At 53.6% G+C, this 13,595-nt stretch overlaps 4 protein-coding genes across 4 annotated transcripts; 3 read left to right on the plus strand and 1 right to left on the minus strand.

The window, feature by feature from the left end:
• Positions 1–49: 49 nt before the first annotated feature.
• Positions 50–3,114, plus strand: SOD3 (superoxide dismutase SOD3). The gene is made up of 3 exons (XM_002364745.2): positions 50–1,454; positions 1,687–2,055; positions 2,344–3,114. Exons 1-3 carry the CDS (start codon positions 1,145–1,147, stop codon positions 2,439–2,441), a joined length of 777 nt encoding a protein of 258 aa, XP_002364786.1. The 5' UTR covers positions 50–1,144; the 3' UTR covers positions 2,442–3,114.
• A 1,096-nt stretch (positions 3,115–4,210) lies between these two features.
• On the minus strand, positions 4,211–10,098 carry TGME49_316200 (phosphoglycerate mutase family protein). Its single transcript, XM_002364746.2, has 6 exons — positions 8,655–10,098; positions 7,713–7,879; positions 6,612–7,187; positions 5,828–5,912; positions 5,176–5,469; positions 4,211–4,891 (listed from the first exon to the last, which is right to left on the minus strand). The coding sequence occupies exons 1-6, from the start codon at positions 9,054–9,056 to the stop codon at positions 4,736–4,738; spliced, it is 1,680 nt and encodes a 559-aa protein (XP_002364787.1). The 5' UTR covers positions 9,057–10,098; the 3' UTR covers positions 4,211–4,735.
• A 155-nt stretch (positions 10,099–10,253) lies between these two features.
• On the plus strand, positions 10,254–10,812 carry TGME49_316210 (hypothetical protein; the record flags this gene model as incomplete). Its single annotated transcript, XM_002364747.1, has 1 exon — positions 10,254–10,812. The coding sequence occupies exon 1, from the start codon at positions 10,393–10,395 to the stop codon at positions 10,810–10,812; it is 420 nt and encodes a 139-aa protein (XP_002364788.1). The 5' UTR covers positions 10,254–10,392.
• Positions 10,813–10,849: 37 nt separating this feature from the next.
• Positions 10,850–13,169, plus strand: MED6 (mediator complex subunit MED6; the record flags this gene model as incomplete). Its single annotated transcript, XM_002364748.1, has 2 exons — positions 10,850–11,746; positions 12,945–13,169. The coding sequence occupies 2 exons, from the start codon at positions 10,850–10,852 to the stop codon at positions 13,167–13,169; spliced, it is 1,122 nt and encodes a 373-aa protein (XP_002364789.1).
• Between the last annotated feature and the right edge of the window lie 426 nt (positions 13,170–13,595).

Genomic DNA, 13,595 nt, shown 5'->3' on the forward strand with positions numbered 1-13,595 from the left:
TTTTCATTGTGAAAGTTGGCCGACGCAGCAGTCAGTAGGGCTGCCCACCTGGGGCTTCGGTTCTGCGAGTCCTCTCGAGGCAGCTCTTCACCTTGACTAATTGTGTCGGGTTTGTAGTTCTCCGAGGAAATAGTGCCGTATGCAGTTATGTAAGCACTGACAGCGATGAAAAGGGCCGGAGACGTCTGCCGTCTGCACAGGCAAACTAGCCTTTGTAGGGGTTTACAGTCTAGTTTCTGATGTGGCGACAAGCAACACTCGCGTGGTAAGGGAGTCGAGGAGGGAATTGGTACATTTAGCAGAGGAAAACGGACATCGTTTCTTTTGTGAAAACGGAAACGCAAACGTGAGAGGCAACACCTCGCAGTCTGCCTCAAATGCAGAAACAAGGATTTGCGAGTGGAAGCGCAAGAGTCTTCGCAACACTGAAGCGTATCTGCACAGCAGACTGTGATGTGGTGATGCGTACAATAGAGGCTGAATTGGAGAACTCGCGGCCTTTCTGGCACGATAAGTGAGGTCTGACCCGCCCTTTACGTTTTTGTACCTTTGCTGAGAATCGTCCCGCTCTTGCGCGTTTTTAAGACGCACATGTTGTCACTCTGTCGCCGTTTCTCGAACTGAAGAAATGGCATAAAGGCATTCTCAAACGTTTCACCGTTACAGGAAATTGCCGGCAAACGCCCTTGTATAGCGCAAATGAGGCAAGGCATCGCAAGAGTTCAGGGCCTCGATCCAGTGTTCGTTTCGATGTTCCAAGTGCGCGTGGTTTGCAACTCTAACGTCGTTTCCACACTTGTGTTCGCATTAAAAACGCTGTCGCGACGAGGTAGTTAGCCTATCCCGGACTCGAAAGGACTGCGTTTTTGCAGGCTCAACGATCGAGAAGCCAGCGAACCGTCAGCAATTCGGGACGAAGCTCTAACTTGGTAACCAAACAGTCGTTGTCATGGCACCCCGACGAGCAAGCTCGTAGCTGCTGCTTGGCTGCTGCCAGAGCCTGGTGGAGCATCGACCCCGTCGATAAAAATCGGAGTTGAGCACAACAAGCAGCTGTCAGAAGTGTTGTTCTTTAGCTGCCCGTAAATGCAGAGCTCTGACTGTTTGTCGAGAGCCTCTTGATTCTTCCACGTAGCAGACGAGTATGTTTGCTGCAGTCGCACGGCGAACAGCCACAGGCACGCTTCCAGGCGCTGTAACTCTTTTCGGGCGCAAATCTTTTGAAGGCTACTACCGGGACTATCCGCTTCATCCCAGGAACTTCGGCGTCATGGCTTCCCTTTTCAGCACAGGGAAATTCGAACTCCCTGCTCTGCCCTACGACTACAATGCGCTTGAGCCATACATCAGCGCAAAAACGCTCAAGTTCCACCATGACAAGCACCACGCGACTTACGTGAAAAATCTAAACGAGTTAATCAAGGGGACCGACTACGAGAACCAGAAGCTTGAGGGTGAGTGTGGTCTTTGAGGCCTCCAGATTTCGAGAGTAAAAAACATGCATACTACAGTCATACTCGGGTCCTAGGAACTGCAATGTGAAGCTGGAGACGACGTCTCCAAAAACTGTGACAATTCCAGTACACAGTCTAGCTATAAGATCTTTATGCGGTTGATACCGGCTTTGTGCGGACGCCACATCCTGTAGCGCCATAGGTTTTCCTTGTTTGCTCTTTTTTGTTGCAGACATCATCAGGAACGCTGACGGGCCCACTTTCAACAACGCTGCCCAAGCCTGGAACCACACGTTCTTCTGGAACTCGATGAAGCCGAATGGAGGCGGCGAACCCACGGGGCTCGTGAAGGAACAAATTGACCGGTGTTTTTCTTCCTTCTCCAAATACAAGGAAGAGTTCAGCGAAAAGGCGACGAAGCACTTCGGTTCCGGCTGGGCCTGGCTAGTCTGGTGCAACGAAAAGAGGCGTCTAGAGGTCATCGAAACCCACGACGCGGGGAATCCCATCACCATGAAGAAATGGCCAATCATCACCTGCGATCTCTGGGAACACGGATACTACCTCGACAGGCAAAATGACCGAGGTGCCTACGTCAAGTGTAAGACATTCGAACACCTCTTCTTGCAAATTCATCGTAAAGAAGGTCTTGGGGCGACGTTCTCTTGAATCTCCCTCGGGTTCGGCGTCCGTATCGAAAAGCAGCTCTCGAGGAAGGTTCCACACTGACCCACGGAAGTTCCTAGCCGGCTGCCTTCTCTTACCTTGCCTCGGGTTCAGTGTTCCTGTAGAACAGCTCCTAAAGTTTCGCACACGCATTTAAGCGAGCTTCTAGCCTGCTACATACCCTTGACGTCTGTATTTCTGGTTTTGTGGTGCTTTGCTGCAGCTTGGTGGAGTGTGGTGAACTGGGACTTTGCCAACGAGAAGCTTGAGAAGGCCATGCGCGGGGACCCCATCGATGAGACAGTCGGTGGAGGCCAGTGAATGTCTTCGAGAATGAGAGGGGGGAATGCGATTTACAACGCGAAGCTATAGAAACTCGTCACGAGAGCAAGAAACATCGTGCCCGCATTCTTACGCACAAACGCCCGCCGCCGTTCCTGCGGCTTGCTTTGCTTGGGTAAAGAACTGGCACCAGCTATCAAACATGTGTTTGCTCTGTGTCGACGCCCTTGAAAGGCAGCTCGCGTTTTTGTGAAACCGGTCGCTGCGGACGGCTTCTGAGCTTTCAGTGTCGGTTGTGCTCGGTACTCGTACGCGTGCTGAGACAGCAAACTCGTCTTTCCTGCTTTCCTTCTAGCGATTTCCACGCACACCAGAGTCTTATGCGACGCTGGCAACACTTACTTTTCTGAAATGTATCGCACGCAAAATCGCTCTCCAAGAGACGTACCGTGCCCGCCATGCACAGACAAACCCGCTGTCGAAAGAACTGTCAGAACGTCAAGCGACACCCTCGGCCGAGACGGGTCGTTCGCGAGTCCACGCGAAAGCTTGCCCTACCTCATCTTTTATCATCGCACTCTGAAGGATATTTAAGCGCTACAGTGATCGCTGCAACCGGGACGTACGAAGGTTTTTGCAACTGAGCAGCCGAAACAGCAATATGAATTCAGATTCAGAATGTGAATCACCTCAGGACAACCAGCTCTTTTCGACATTACCCGGCCTGAGAGCTGGAAAGCGGAATGTATTTTTGCGGCTGCGCTTACAGATTTATACAAGTTGAGCAGAGACCGCGGGGAATACAGTGTCTCGGTAGTTTCATGATACGTCTTTGATAAAAAATGCGAAGCTGGCGTTCGTGACACGCACCCCTTTCCTCCCAAGGTCATTGACGTCAGCACCGAGTTACAAAATGATGTCACACCACTTTTTATGTCCCTCCTGTATAACAAAGTACGCGCATCCTGGTTTGACCTTTCTTCGTAGAAACTCGACCGAGCAGGGTTCATTGCCCTCATCGTTTGGAAGGTTCCCAGTTCTCGAATAGAGGTACCAGAACTTCGTGTTTGGTACCACAACTCGAACGTGCTTCCCTGCTTTTTACAAGCTGCAATCCAGATAGTGGACCTTTCGACCGGAAGGTGTGGTAAAACGCTAGAGAAATTGTATACGCTGTTCTGAATCACTCACCACTCCCAGGACTGTCATTGCATACTTGCATCAGACCGAGAAAGCTTGCAACGAAGATTGGCTGCGTTCCGTTTAGTTGTACGTAAAAGGTGTGCCAGAGGCTGAGAGTAGCGTTGGAGCACAGCGAAACCTTCTCTAATGCTACGCTACTGAAGACTGCCTCTGTTGCTAAAGAAGGCAGGAATTTTTTGGCGCTTTCTCCACTTTCGCTACTGTGAAATCCTGGTTTCTCTGCATCGGTTTGGACCAGAGGTCCTCCACGATAACTGCCTCAAATGCCATACACTGCATTTCTCGTCAGATCTACGTGAAGCTGTCAATTGCTTCTACGTGAACTTGCCAATTTCTTCGCATGCCTATCAACCAACAGGCGTTCAGAACAAACAACCCGCTGTTCAACGCGCAGTGGTAACCTCTAGTTTGAGACGAATCGACGGGCCTGTTAATTCACATCCACCGAAGCTCGCTTCCAGATCGTCCGTCTCTCTTGATGCTGTGGCATTCTGTTTCAAACACAAGCACGATAACAACTGGGTAATTCTGAGTACGACACCAGTAGCGCGGCAGACATCTAAGTGCTCTATGATTTCAGACATTATAGTACCTAGATTATTCCGAATATGACTCCAGGTACAGGCGCAACCGAGTTCTTTGTGATTCGCTTCTCCCACCACCTCGCTAGACTGCTAAAGACGGCTAAAAGCGATGGATTTCAGTATCTTGAATACCGGATTATCACCGTTCGGCACTGTAGTTTTTTCAACCGTGACAATCCGTTCAAACGGTCTTGGTGCCACAGAATAGTGTGTCAGAGGAGCCTGCCTCCTCCAAGGGGAGTTTAGGTTCAAGGCACGTAGACACGCTTGACGTTGTCGGCTGCTCTTCGGCGGCCAAGACGCTCTGGCGAGGCAGTTCTCTGCTTATTCAGCGGGTAAATCTTTTTGAGTTCTCGTGTCTTTAAAAGATATTGAAAATCCTTTGTGTGTTTAGTTTAAATGTTTGATTTCCTGCGTCGAGCCGCGAAGACCCTTCATGCAGGTGTCCAGCGCGGGCGTCGAGCGCGTCCGGACCCTACACCGGAAGCAGCTTTGGAGAAAAAAGACATTTCGTTTTTCCGTAATTAAGCATGATTCGACTTGTCGTTACGGGGAAAAGGAACCCCGCAAAAGTTGACAAGACCGTGGGTCTATCAGGTAGTCCACGCGGCCAGAATTTTTTTGGTGGAGTTGCAGATAGTCGAACTTCAGCACTCCGCAGTTGGACAGCTTCTGGTCCTTCGCCGGGTGCGCCTGTTCCGCCTGCGAGGAACGCGAGAGACAAGGTCGGCACACGTGGTAAAACAGGGAATGACACACTGAAGAAACCGAGCGACCCGAGAACAAACAGGGTGTGCATGTAGTTGGTTTGAGCCGTCAAGGCTGTGGATAACCACGACTCTAGGGACATGTACAGCCTCTTATTGAAGACGATATCGACTGTGAGATTCATCTGTTTTCTTGGAGACGAGCGAAAAGCTGGGGACGATGATTCTCTCAATAAAGACAACACCACATCCCCGTCTTTCTGAAGAGCCAAAACGTACGGGAAAGAACATGCGAAAAAAGTAGCGCAGCCATCGCGAGTGGCCGACGACGATGACAGCTTGACGCTCCGTGGATCCTTCGAAAAGCCACGACGAGAAGGCGAAGAGCCGCCCAACCAGCGTGGAGTACAGACGCTTGTTGCCTTGGTTAAAGTTCTGGTCCAAGTGACTTGCGTACAGCTGCCCCAGAGAGGCGCCCACGACTGCTTCTTCCAACTGCGAGAGCGGCGGCGAACTTCTTCGAGAAAATGGAAGAGAAGTCAGAGAAAAGGCATCCGGGAAGCGAGTCGACTCCTGTAGATAAAAAGGAATCGAACGGCGATATCACGAAGAAAAGGGAGAGAATGTCGACCCGACCTCATATAAAGGAAGAGAAATCCAGAGGGATCCACGCGCACAAATACATGTATATGCACGCACAAGCATATAAGCAGTTGAATCTACACAGGGGCAGTCGCAGAAAAACCACAAAAGGACCCTCACCACAAATATATATTCATGTATAGAAATATACAGATGCATCTACAAACACAAATACGCGAGTAGAGAAAACAGCGCTGTACACATACGTATGTCGCCTCGTATTCGTGGTTATTGAAAGTTTGTGAGCATAGAGATATGTGCATTAGGTGGGCTGACGTGAGAGTCGTACCTGCAGAGAAGAGAGAATTTGAATCGTTTGCGAGTGAGATTGAACAGAAGGTCCAAGAGCAATAAGAAGTGTAGAGATGGCCCGCCTGAGGAAGCAAGAGCAAGAAACAGATCCACCAATCTCGTTTTTTGTCTGGTCGACATCCCGGCCACTCCGTCTCTTCCGCTTTCCCACCCGAGGCCTGCAGAGTTGCTCTCGACCGAGATGAAGAATCTCCTCCGAACAAGGATCAGAGCTACAGCAGGACCGCGTCCTGTCACTCTCGCACTCTATACGGAGAGAGTTCCTCTGTTCACGTCGTCCGCGATCCAGAACTGTACGACGCTCATCAAAGAAACAGAGACACTGTCGCACCTAGGATGCCCGTCCTCGTTTCGACCCCGAGACTTCTGCCCTTTTTTCTCCCGCCTCTCTTCCTCGTTCATACCCTTCTCAGCTGTCCTCTTCAGCGTCCTTTGTCTTCTCTCTTCTCCTTCCCTCTCCTTAGCTCGCTGACAGACACGGTTCTCCTTCCCCGTGGATCTTTACCATGGAAACCTCCGTACATGTCCCACAGAAACCCGCACACAATCAGCTAAGCTCATCAACAGCGCCACACATATATACATAATTATATGTATAAATAAAGATATATCTATATATATATATATATATATGTGCATATACATCTCTATGTATGTGCGAAGATGTGTGGTTTGAGAACCAGCACAAGTGTTTCTGACGAATAGAGTATTTGTTTCTTCTACTTGACTCAAGGAAATACGGCATTCCAGAGAAGTCTGACCTGAGATTTGAGCTCACGAGGACCAAGGCATTTTCTCCGCCAGCCTCCTCTCTCGCGTCTTTCTTGCCTTCTTCCGCAGCCGTCTCCTCCTCGACCGACCGCATTCGACTTCGGACTCCGTCCTCCCGCTCGCTCTCCGCCTCCATGCCTCTCCTCTGCGGCGCACAAACTCCACGCGCGGGGGCTGCGCCGCACTGGCTCGGTGCCTCCGCGCTCTGCATGTCTCCCGTCCGCCTCTCCAGGCGCCGCTCGACAGCCTGCGCGCGGTCCTCCCCCAGCTCATGCATCTCCACGACTCGCCGCCCAGCTCCAGGTGCACACACCCCCGCAGCTGCCCAGGTCGCGAGCGCTGCAGGCCACTCGCGCAGACTCGAGGCGGGACTACGGAGGGCCGCGCGGAGCTCCGCGCGGAGCTCCGCGGCTTGGCAGATCCCCGCGGTGCTCAATGGCGAGTCGAACAGCACCGAGTCTCTCTCGGGCGCGAGAAAGAGCTCCCACAGCCAAAAGAGACAGAAGCGAAGCGGGAAGGAGAGCGACAGCACCGGCCTGTTGAACGTCGCGTTCCAGACCGACTCTCTGCGAGACACAGCGAAAAAAGGAGAAAGAAACCCTGTGAGACCTTCCGGCTGCGTTCCGAGACACTCAGCTGAAGGACGGCCTCGACAGAGGCGACCGAGAAACTCAGGCATCACCGTTCGCCCACTCTCGTCAGGCAAATACAAAGACACGAACTGCTCAAGAACTGGAGTCACCTTCCTCCACCCCTCACCCCCGCACACACACAGCGTTGTGTTGTGCAGTGTCGGTGCCTAAGTCGCTGCCTCTCCATGCTTTTTTTTCTCTCTCCTCTCCGTCCAGATGTCTGAGCCTCTTTTTTCTCTACAGCCGCGTATAGATTTCTTTTTCTCTTTCCACGTTCTCTTTCCTGCACCTCTCGACGTGACTGCTCGCACTTTTGAGCGTCCTGCGTCGGTCGGGAGCTGAGCTGATACGCGGCAGATAAGAACAACTCTGAGAGATAACCAGACTCGACCCTCCACGAGTTTGGATCGCTGCACAGAACGAGAAACCTGTTTCCCCTGCCTGAAGCCTCTTCGATACCCGTGGCGGATGAAGAGGACCGTTCGGCGCTCGACAGAGTCTGCGTCTTCAGCGAGAACTCGCTTCCTCTTCAGGGCTGTCTCGAGGCCGCGTTCCTCTCCAGAGAGACAGAGAAAGAGAACTGCGTACGCCGTCAGCCACAGCTTTCTCAGCACATTCCAGATGGCCTGAGACACGAGCGAAAGAAAACGCGACACAGAGACAGAGGCAACACAGAGGTAAAGAAAAGATGAAGGGACCGGAGAGACGAAAAGAAGGCAAAGATGGGCGCAGACGAAAAGCAAAGGGAAACAGACTATGTATCCGACAGGAAGTTGCAGGGGACGCCGAGCTGAGTGAGAAAGGATCCTGTTTCTTTGCAGAGACCTCTGATGGCATTTGATGACGGAGCGGAAACCAATGGAGGATCCGCCTCTCCACACGCAAATTCACGTGTAAGATGAAGGAACCGATGCGCCGTCTCCTCTGGGTCGAGCGCAGGGAAAGTCTGGTCCTTTTCGCACTCTCTCGGGTGTACATACACCTGAAGATGCGGGTATTCCCCGCTACGCTCGACACCACTGGAGTGGGTGCACTGAACCGGTTCATCACGAGAAGCACAGCGAAAAACTTGGATCAGGAAACAAACACGAGATCTGAAGAATAACTCCAATTCGCCATAGATTCACCCAGAAAAGAGCAGCCTGCAAAGAGGAATACGCGACATCGGCACATCGCCTGGAGTCTCAGCCGGTCGCAGCCACTCGAGAGAGAGCTGCCTTGTGGAAGACCTTCGGCGTTTCCATAGTGCTGGTTTTGAGGCTTTCTAAAAAGGCTCACCAAACGTGTATCAGCCTCCATACTTATGCAGCAGCGAGCGTCTCGCTCCTCCTCTCTTCTCTCTCGCTTCTCTTCAAGGAAACTTCTGCTGCGTCCGCGCGCGCATCTCTTGCCAAAGCTTACCTCTTTGGTGAGGAGCGCGAGAAGCGCAAGACTCTCGAAGGAGATCCAACGCCTCTTTCCAGCAGGCGCACCCGCCCCAGTCGACGCGGACAGCGCAGGCAGCGAGAAGGAGAATCCGAATGTATGTCCTCCTGCGACGACTGCGGTCGACGAGGCGGCGGCTAGGCGCAGAAGATCCTGTTGCCGCTTCAAGTGCAGCATCTTGAGGTAGCGAAGCAGGACAGACGCGACAAAGAAGACGAAGAAGGTGAGGAGCAGGAGAAAGAAGAAAGATGGAGGACAGACGAAGGGGACGAGAAAGACGAGAAGCGAAGACGAAGACGACCCCGTCGTCAACGCAGCGCCCGCCGCCTCTGCCGCCTGGGCAGCTGCCGAGACAGCAGCCGCCGGCAAGCTCTCCATCCCCGCCTGCGGAAAAACAGAGGGGGAGACCCAGAAGAGGGGAAGGAAAGAGACAGATCCCCCGCAGAAGACAGGGGAAGAGAACACGGAAGGGGCACACACTGAAGAAAGCCGAGACAGCCAGGATGGAAGCCTGAATCATGGGCACAAGCTAAAGCCCCGAACCATCCAGTTGTCTCTTCAGAAAAAGGGGAAAGAGAAAAGCGCTACCTCTCTGAAAAGAAGAAGGAGATGCACTATCTCAGCGCGAAAAAGAGAAGAGAGAGCCTCTCCGAAAAAAAGAGAAAAGAAAGATGCACCACCAACTCCCCCGAGGAAAAATCACCGTCCCTCTAAGAGGCAGAAGAGCGTCCTCGGCGTCTGCCAGGCTGGCACACATGAGACCGGGCGACGCAAACCTGGCAGCGAGGTGTATGTACACCCGAAGGGGACGGAACCATTGTCGACGCGGGGGCGAGAGAGGAGACCGCAGACGAGAGCCCAGGGCGCCGGGAAGAAACGAGGAACAGAGACGCAGAGCAGAAGTGTGAAAAGGGAGTTGGAGAAGAAAGAGGAACGGGGAGACAGAGAACCACCTGGAGGCAAAAGGAGACGTGACGAGGAAAGAGGAACGGAGAAGCCGCAGAGAAGGAAAGAAACACCGCAAAAGAGGAAAGAACCGCCGCAGAGAAGGAAAGAACCGCCGCAGAGAAGGAAAGAAAAGCCGCAGAGAAGGAAAGAAACGCCGCAGAGGGACTGCTCTCCGTTGACGTCCGCAAAAAGAAGAGCCTGGCGATGGGAGCAGCTTGCAGTTCCGCTCGGCAAGACAGCGTTTAGCAGGTGGAAAAAGAAAAATCCACGAGGAAACAGAGACGCGAGAAAAGCCGGCGGTGTTCGGGCACGCTGAAGGAATTCTGTCAGAGAAAGGCGATTTACGAGACAAGGACGAGTCCAAAAAGCAGACGCAGTTCGTTCATGTTCTCCTCGCGAGTGACACCGAAAACAGGGAAAAGGGCATTTGCGTTTTCTACGAATGGGTGACTCCAGGCTGTTTCTCTTCCTCTCACACCTGCATGTCGAAAAGAAAACCTTGCATGTATTGTTCCGTGCACTCTGTGACGGAGTCGGTAGAAACTCGACTGGCGAAAATAACAACGGAAAGGGAGTCTCTTTTCTCGCTTCCCGTTTCTCTTCCTTCGTTTCGCCTGTTCAGCGCCCTTTTTCTCTCGCAGAGACGCACGCTCTGAGGTGTACAGACACCGAGCGCATCTCGCCACGCGCCGAAAAAGCAGTCGTCTTTTTTGTCGCGCTTCGGGAGGAAAGACGCTGGGGGAGAAGGCGGATTTCGCTCCGACGCATGACTGTCTTTGTCTCGGTGGTGCGGTTCCTTCTCCGTGAAACTTCTCTTCTTCTGTCTGGCGGCGAGAGAGAGGCGTTGTTTCTCTTCAGGGCCGCAGAGGCGGCTCGCCTTCGCAGCGGATGGTCCTCTCGCAGTTTTCCCCCTTCGTCCGTCACACTTGCATGCACGAACTTCCATTTGAAAGAAAACGCCGCGAAGGCGAGCTCCACGCAGAAAAAACCATCAAGAGCAGTGGCGACCGCCTTTCGCGAGACGAACGCGGCGTCCTGGACTTCCGTCCTCTCTCTCTGCGAAAGCGGAAGCAGGAAGAAAGACACTCGAAGAAGTTGTCTCCCCTGCCGAGGCGACCTCGCTCTCGCCCACACGCGCGCAGGGGTGTACAGACGCCTGCTGGGAGGGCCTCCCACTGGAACCTGAAGAAGAAGGCCTCGAACCTCCTCGCCTGCACACCACCATGCGCGCGCCAGAGGCCTGCTCCGCTGAGCCTTCTTCTCTCCCTTCTTCTCTCCCCTCCGCTGCGCCTGCCTCTGTACCTGGCTCTGCGCCTGGCTCTGCACCTGCCTCTGCGTCTCCGCCGTTTCCTCGCTACATCCAAGGAGCTCTGCAGCGCGAGTGCGCCCTGGAGTTTGCCGATTGGCGGTGGCTGTGTTCGCATGCACTGGACTCTGAGGGAGCGGCTCTGGAGTATTTCTACCTGTCCCCCTTCTACGTCGAGCAGGCGAGTGAAACGCTGAACGAGCGGATGCGTCGCGGCGAGCGTCTGCAGGCGGACTTGCAAGGCTTGCTCTTCTCGGTCTCGTATTCGAATCTGGACGTCCTTCGCGCGGAGGCACCCCAGTTCTTCCGCGCCGAGGCTCGCGACCGCCAGGCCGAGGCTCCCACTGTCTCCGACTTCGCCGCCAGATGCACATTCTTCAACGCACAGGCGATCTTTCACATCACCCTGCTGCGCCGCGAGTCGGCGCGGCATGGCGCCACCCGCACTCTGCCTCTCCGCGTCTACGCCGTTGTCGCCGGGAAGATCTACCGCCTTCCTCCCCTCTTCGACGTCCTGCAGCAGAAGATGGCGGCTGCCATGAGCCACTTGGAGACCTGCTTCGACCTGCTCCAGAGCCGCCTCGCTCGCTGGAGCCTCGCAGACGGATACACCTGGGCAGACCGTCAGACGCGGGAGACGCAGAGACTCGGCGTCCGCAGTCCGACGGGGGACGCCGCAGAAGCAGAAAGAGAAGACTTTGGAGAAGCAGAGACAGTCGTCACAGAAGTCTTCAGAAGGCCCGGAAGCGAAGTGGCGGCACGCGTGCTCGTTGAGGAGCAGCGGCTGCTCGCGAAGGAGGTTTCGACTTTGGCAGTAAGTGGAGAGGCGGGAGGGGACAAAAAAAAGGAGGAAGCGATTTGTCGCAGTTTCTCGAAGAGCGCTCATCTCAATTGTCAAAGCCTGTGTCCGCGTTCTCCTTCGTTTCCTCGTCTTTCACCCTCTCGCCCCGTCGTTTCGGACTCCCCCGGTCCGTTCTTCTCTCTTCTGTTTCCTCTCCCTCGTCGCCTCGCTTCTCTCTTCGAGTGAAACGACCTCTGGATCGCACAAGGTGTCTCTCCCCCTCCCGGCTGTGCTCGGAGCTCGCGCCGCAGTCGCCGACTGTCTGTGCGAGAGGGAGAAGAGGGAGATAAACGCGAAAAGGAGAGCCGAATGAAGGCGGAACGCATGGAACGTATGGATGCTAGGAAAATCAGTACCCTTGGTCCGGGAGTCGGCATCTCTGAGCAAATCTTCATCTACCGCCGCGGCCCCAAGAGCCTTCGATGGGTGCGGTTGAACAATGCCCAGCCTGGACCGTACGAGGAAGGCGCTCGAGAGCGAGGGGAGGGAAACGACTGCGACGAGCGGAGTGAAATCCTGAGCTCTCGCATTGTGCGAGCCGCTTCTAGTTAACAAAGCTGCAGAGTCACTTCCAGGAACAGAAAGTAGCTCTCCCTTCATCTGGGCTGGTCCCCCGCGCCTGCTGACTTTCGCCGCGCGGCATGTGAAGGGGCGCTCCGAGGGAGCCTGCAGGTGTATGTACAGGAGAGGCTGTCGTGCGTCTCCACTCTTCCTTTCTGTCGCCAGTCTGTCGCCAGCGCAGCGCCACACTTGCGGGTGTTCTTTCTCTGGACTTTGCATGTCTCGGATTTTTGCATCAAGTTGGCATAGGAAATGCTGTTGCTTCCGAACCTCTCTACGGGGGTGAACGTACACCGGAGTGTGTGTTGGTGACATATATATGTATATGTATATATGTATATATATGTATATGTATATATATGTATATGTATATATATATATACGTACTTGTGCTTGTTTATTTGGATGTGTTTGTGTATTTGTAAGGTTGCGTCATTTGCTGGGGTAGAATCAGCTGCGGTCTTTGCATTTGAGGTTCGCATTTCTGCGTTTTTGCCTCCCTTCTCGAGTTTCCCCTGTTTCCACTTCTTCAACCTTTTGCTTGCTTTCGTAAGAGTCTCTGACCCTCGTCACGGTTCTTCTCGTATTTTGTTTGTCACTTTTTCTGCAGGAACAGAGGAAAGCCGTGGATGAGAAATGGCGCCTCGCCCGGGAGGCTGAGGCGAAGTTGGCGGCTGCGCTGGAGAAGACGTTTGGGGTGTACAGACAGCAGAAGACTGCGCAGCTGAAGCAGCTCGCGCCTTCTCAGCAGCTCGCGTTTCTGTTGGAGAAACGGAAGCTCCAGGCTCAGGCCGCCGAGCGCATGCAGAAGCCGGCGCAGTCGCATGCCGTTTGATGAAGCCCCAAGCACGACGAACGAAGCGTTGAAGCAGAATGTCTCCGAGAGGAGGAGGAGGACGACTTCAAAGCAGTGAAACACGGTTGAGCAGTCCGGCGACTGAACTGAGAAGAGAGAGAGTTCAGACGCCGGGGGTCTGAAATGCAGTTTTTTTCGGTTGTGCTTCTCCCGTCGGTCCTCAGCTTAGAAACAGGGACGTAAAGACGTTTTATGAACTGCGAAGGCGAAAGGGAGTTTTCAGTGCTATGGTTGCCTTTCCCCCTCGCTTTCTTCGGTCTGAGGTTCTCCGCCAAATCTTCATTTTTGCCTTTCGGACTTTCGCTGTGTCCATACTGGATTTCCTTTCTTTCTCACTCGTGTGGAACAGCGGCCTCTGCTCTTTTCCTTGCGTTGCTGCATGCGTCTGTTTTACTGTGTCTTTTG

Source organism: Toxoplasma gondii, chromosome XI (assembly GCF_000006565.2).
Source record: "Toxoplasma gondii ME49 chromosome XI, whole genome shotgun sequence".
NCBI lineage: Eukaryota > Apicomplexa > Conoidasida > Eucoccidiorida > Sarcocystidae > Toxoplasma > Toxoplasma gondii.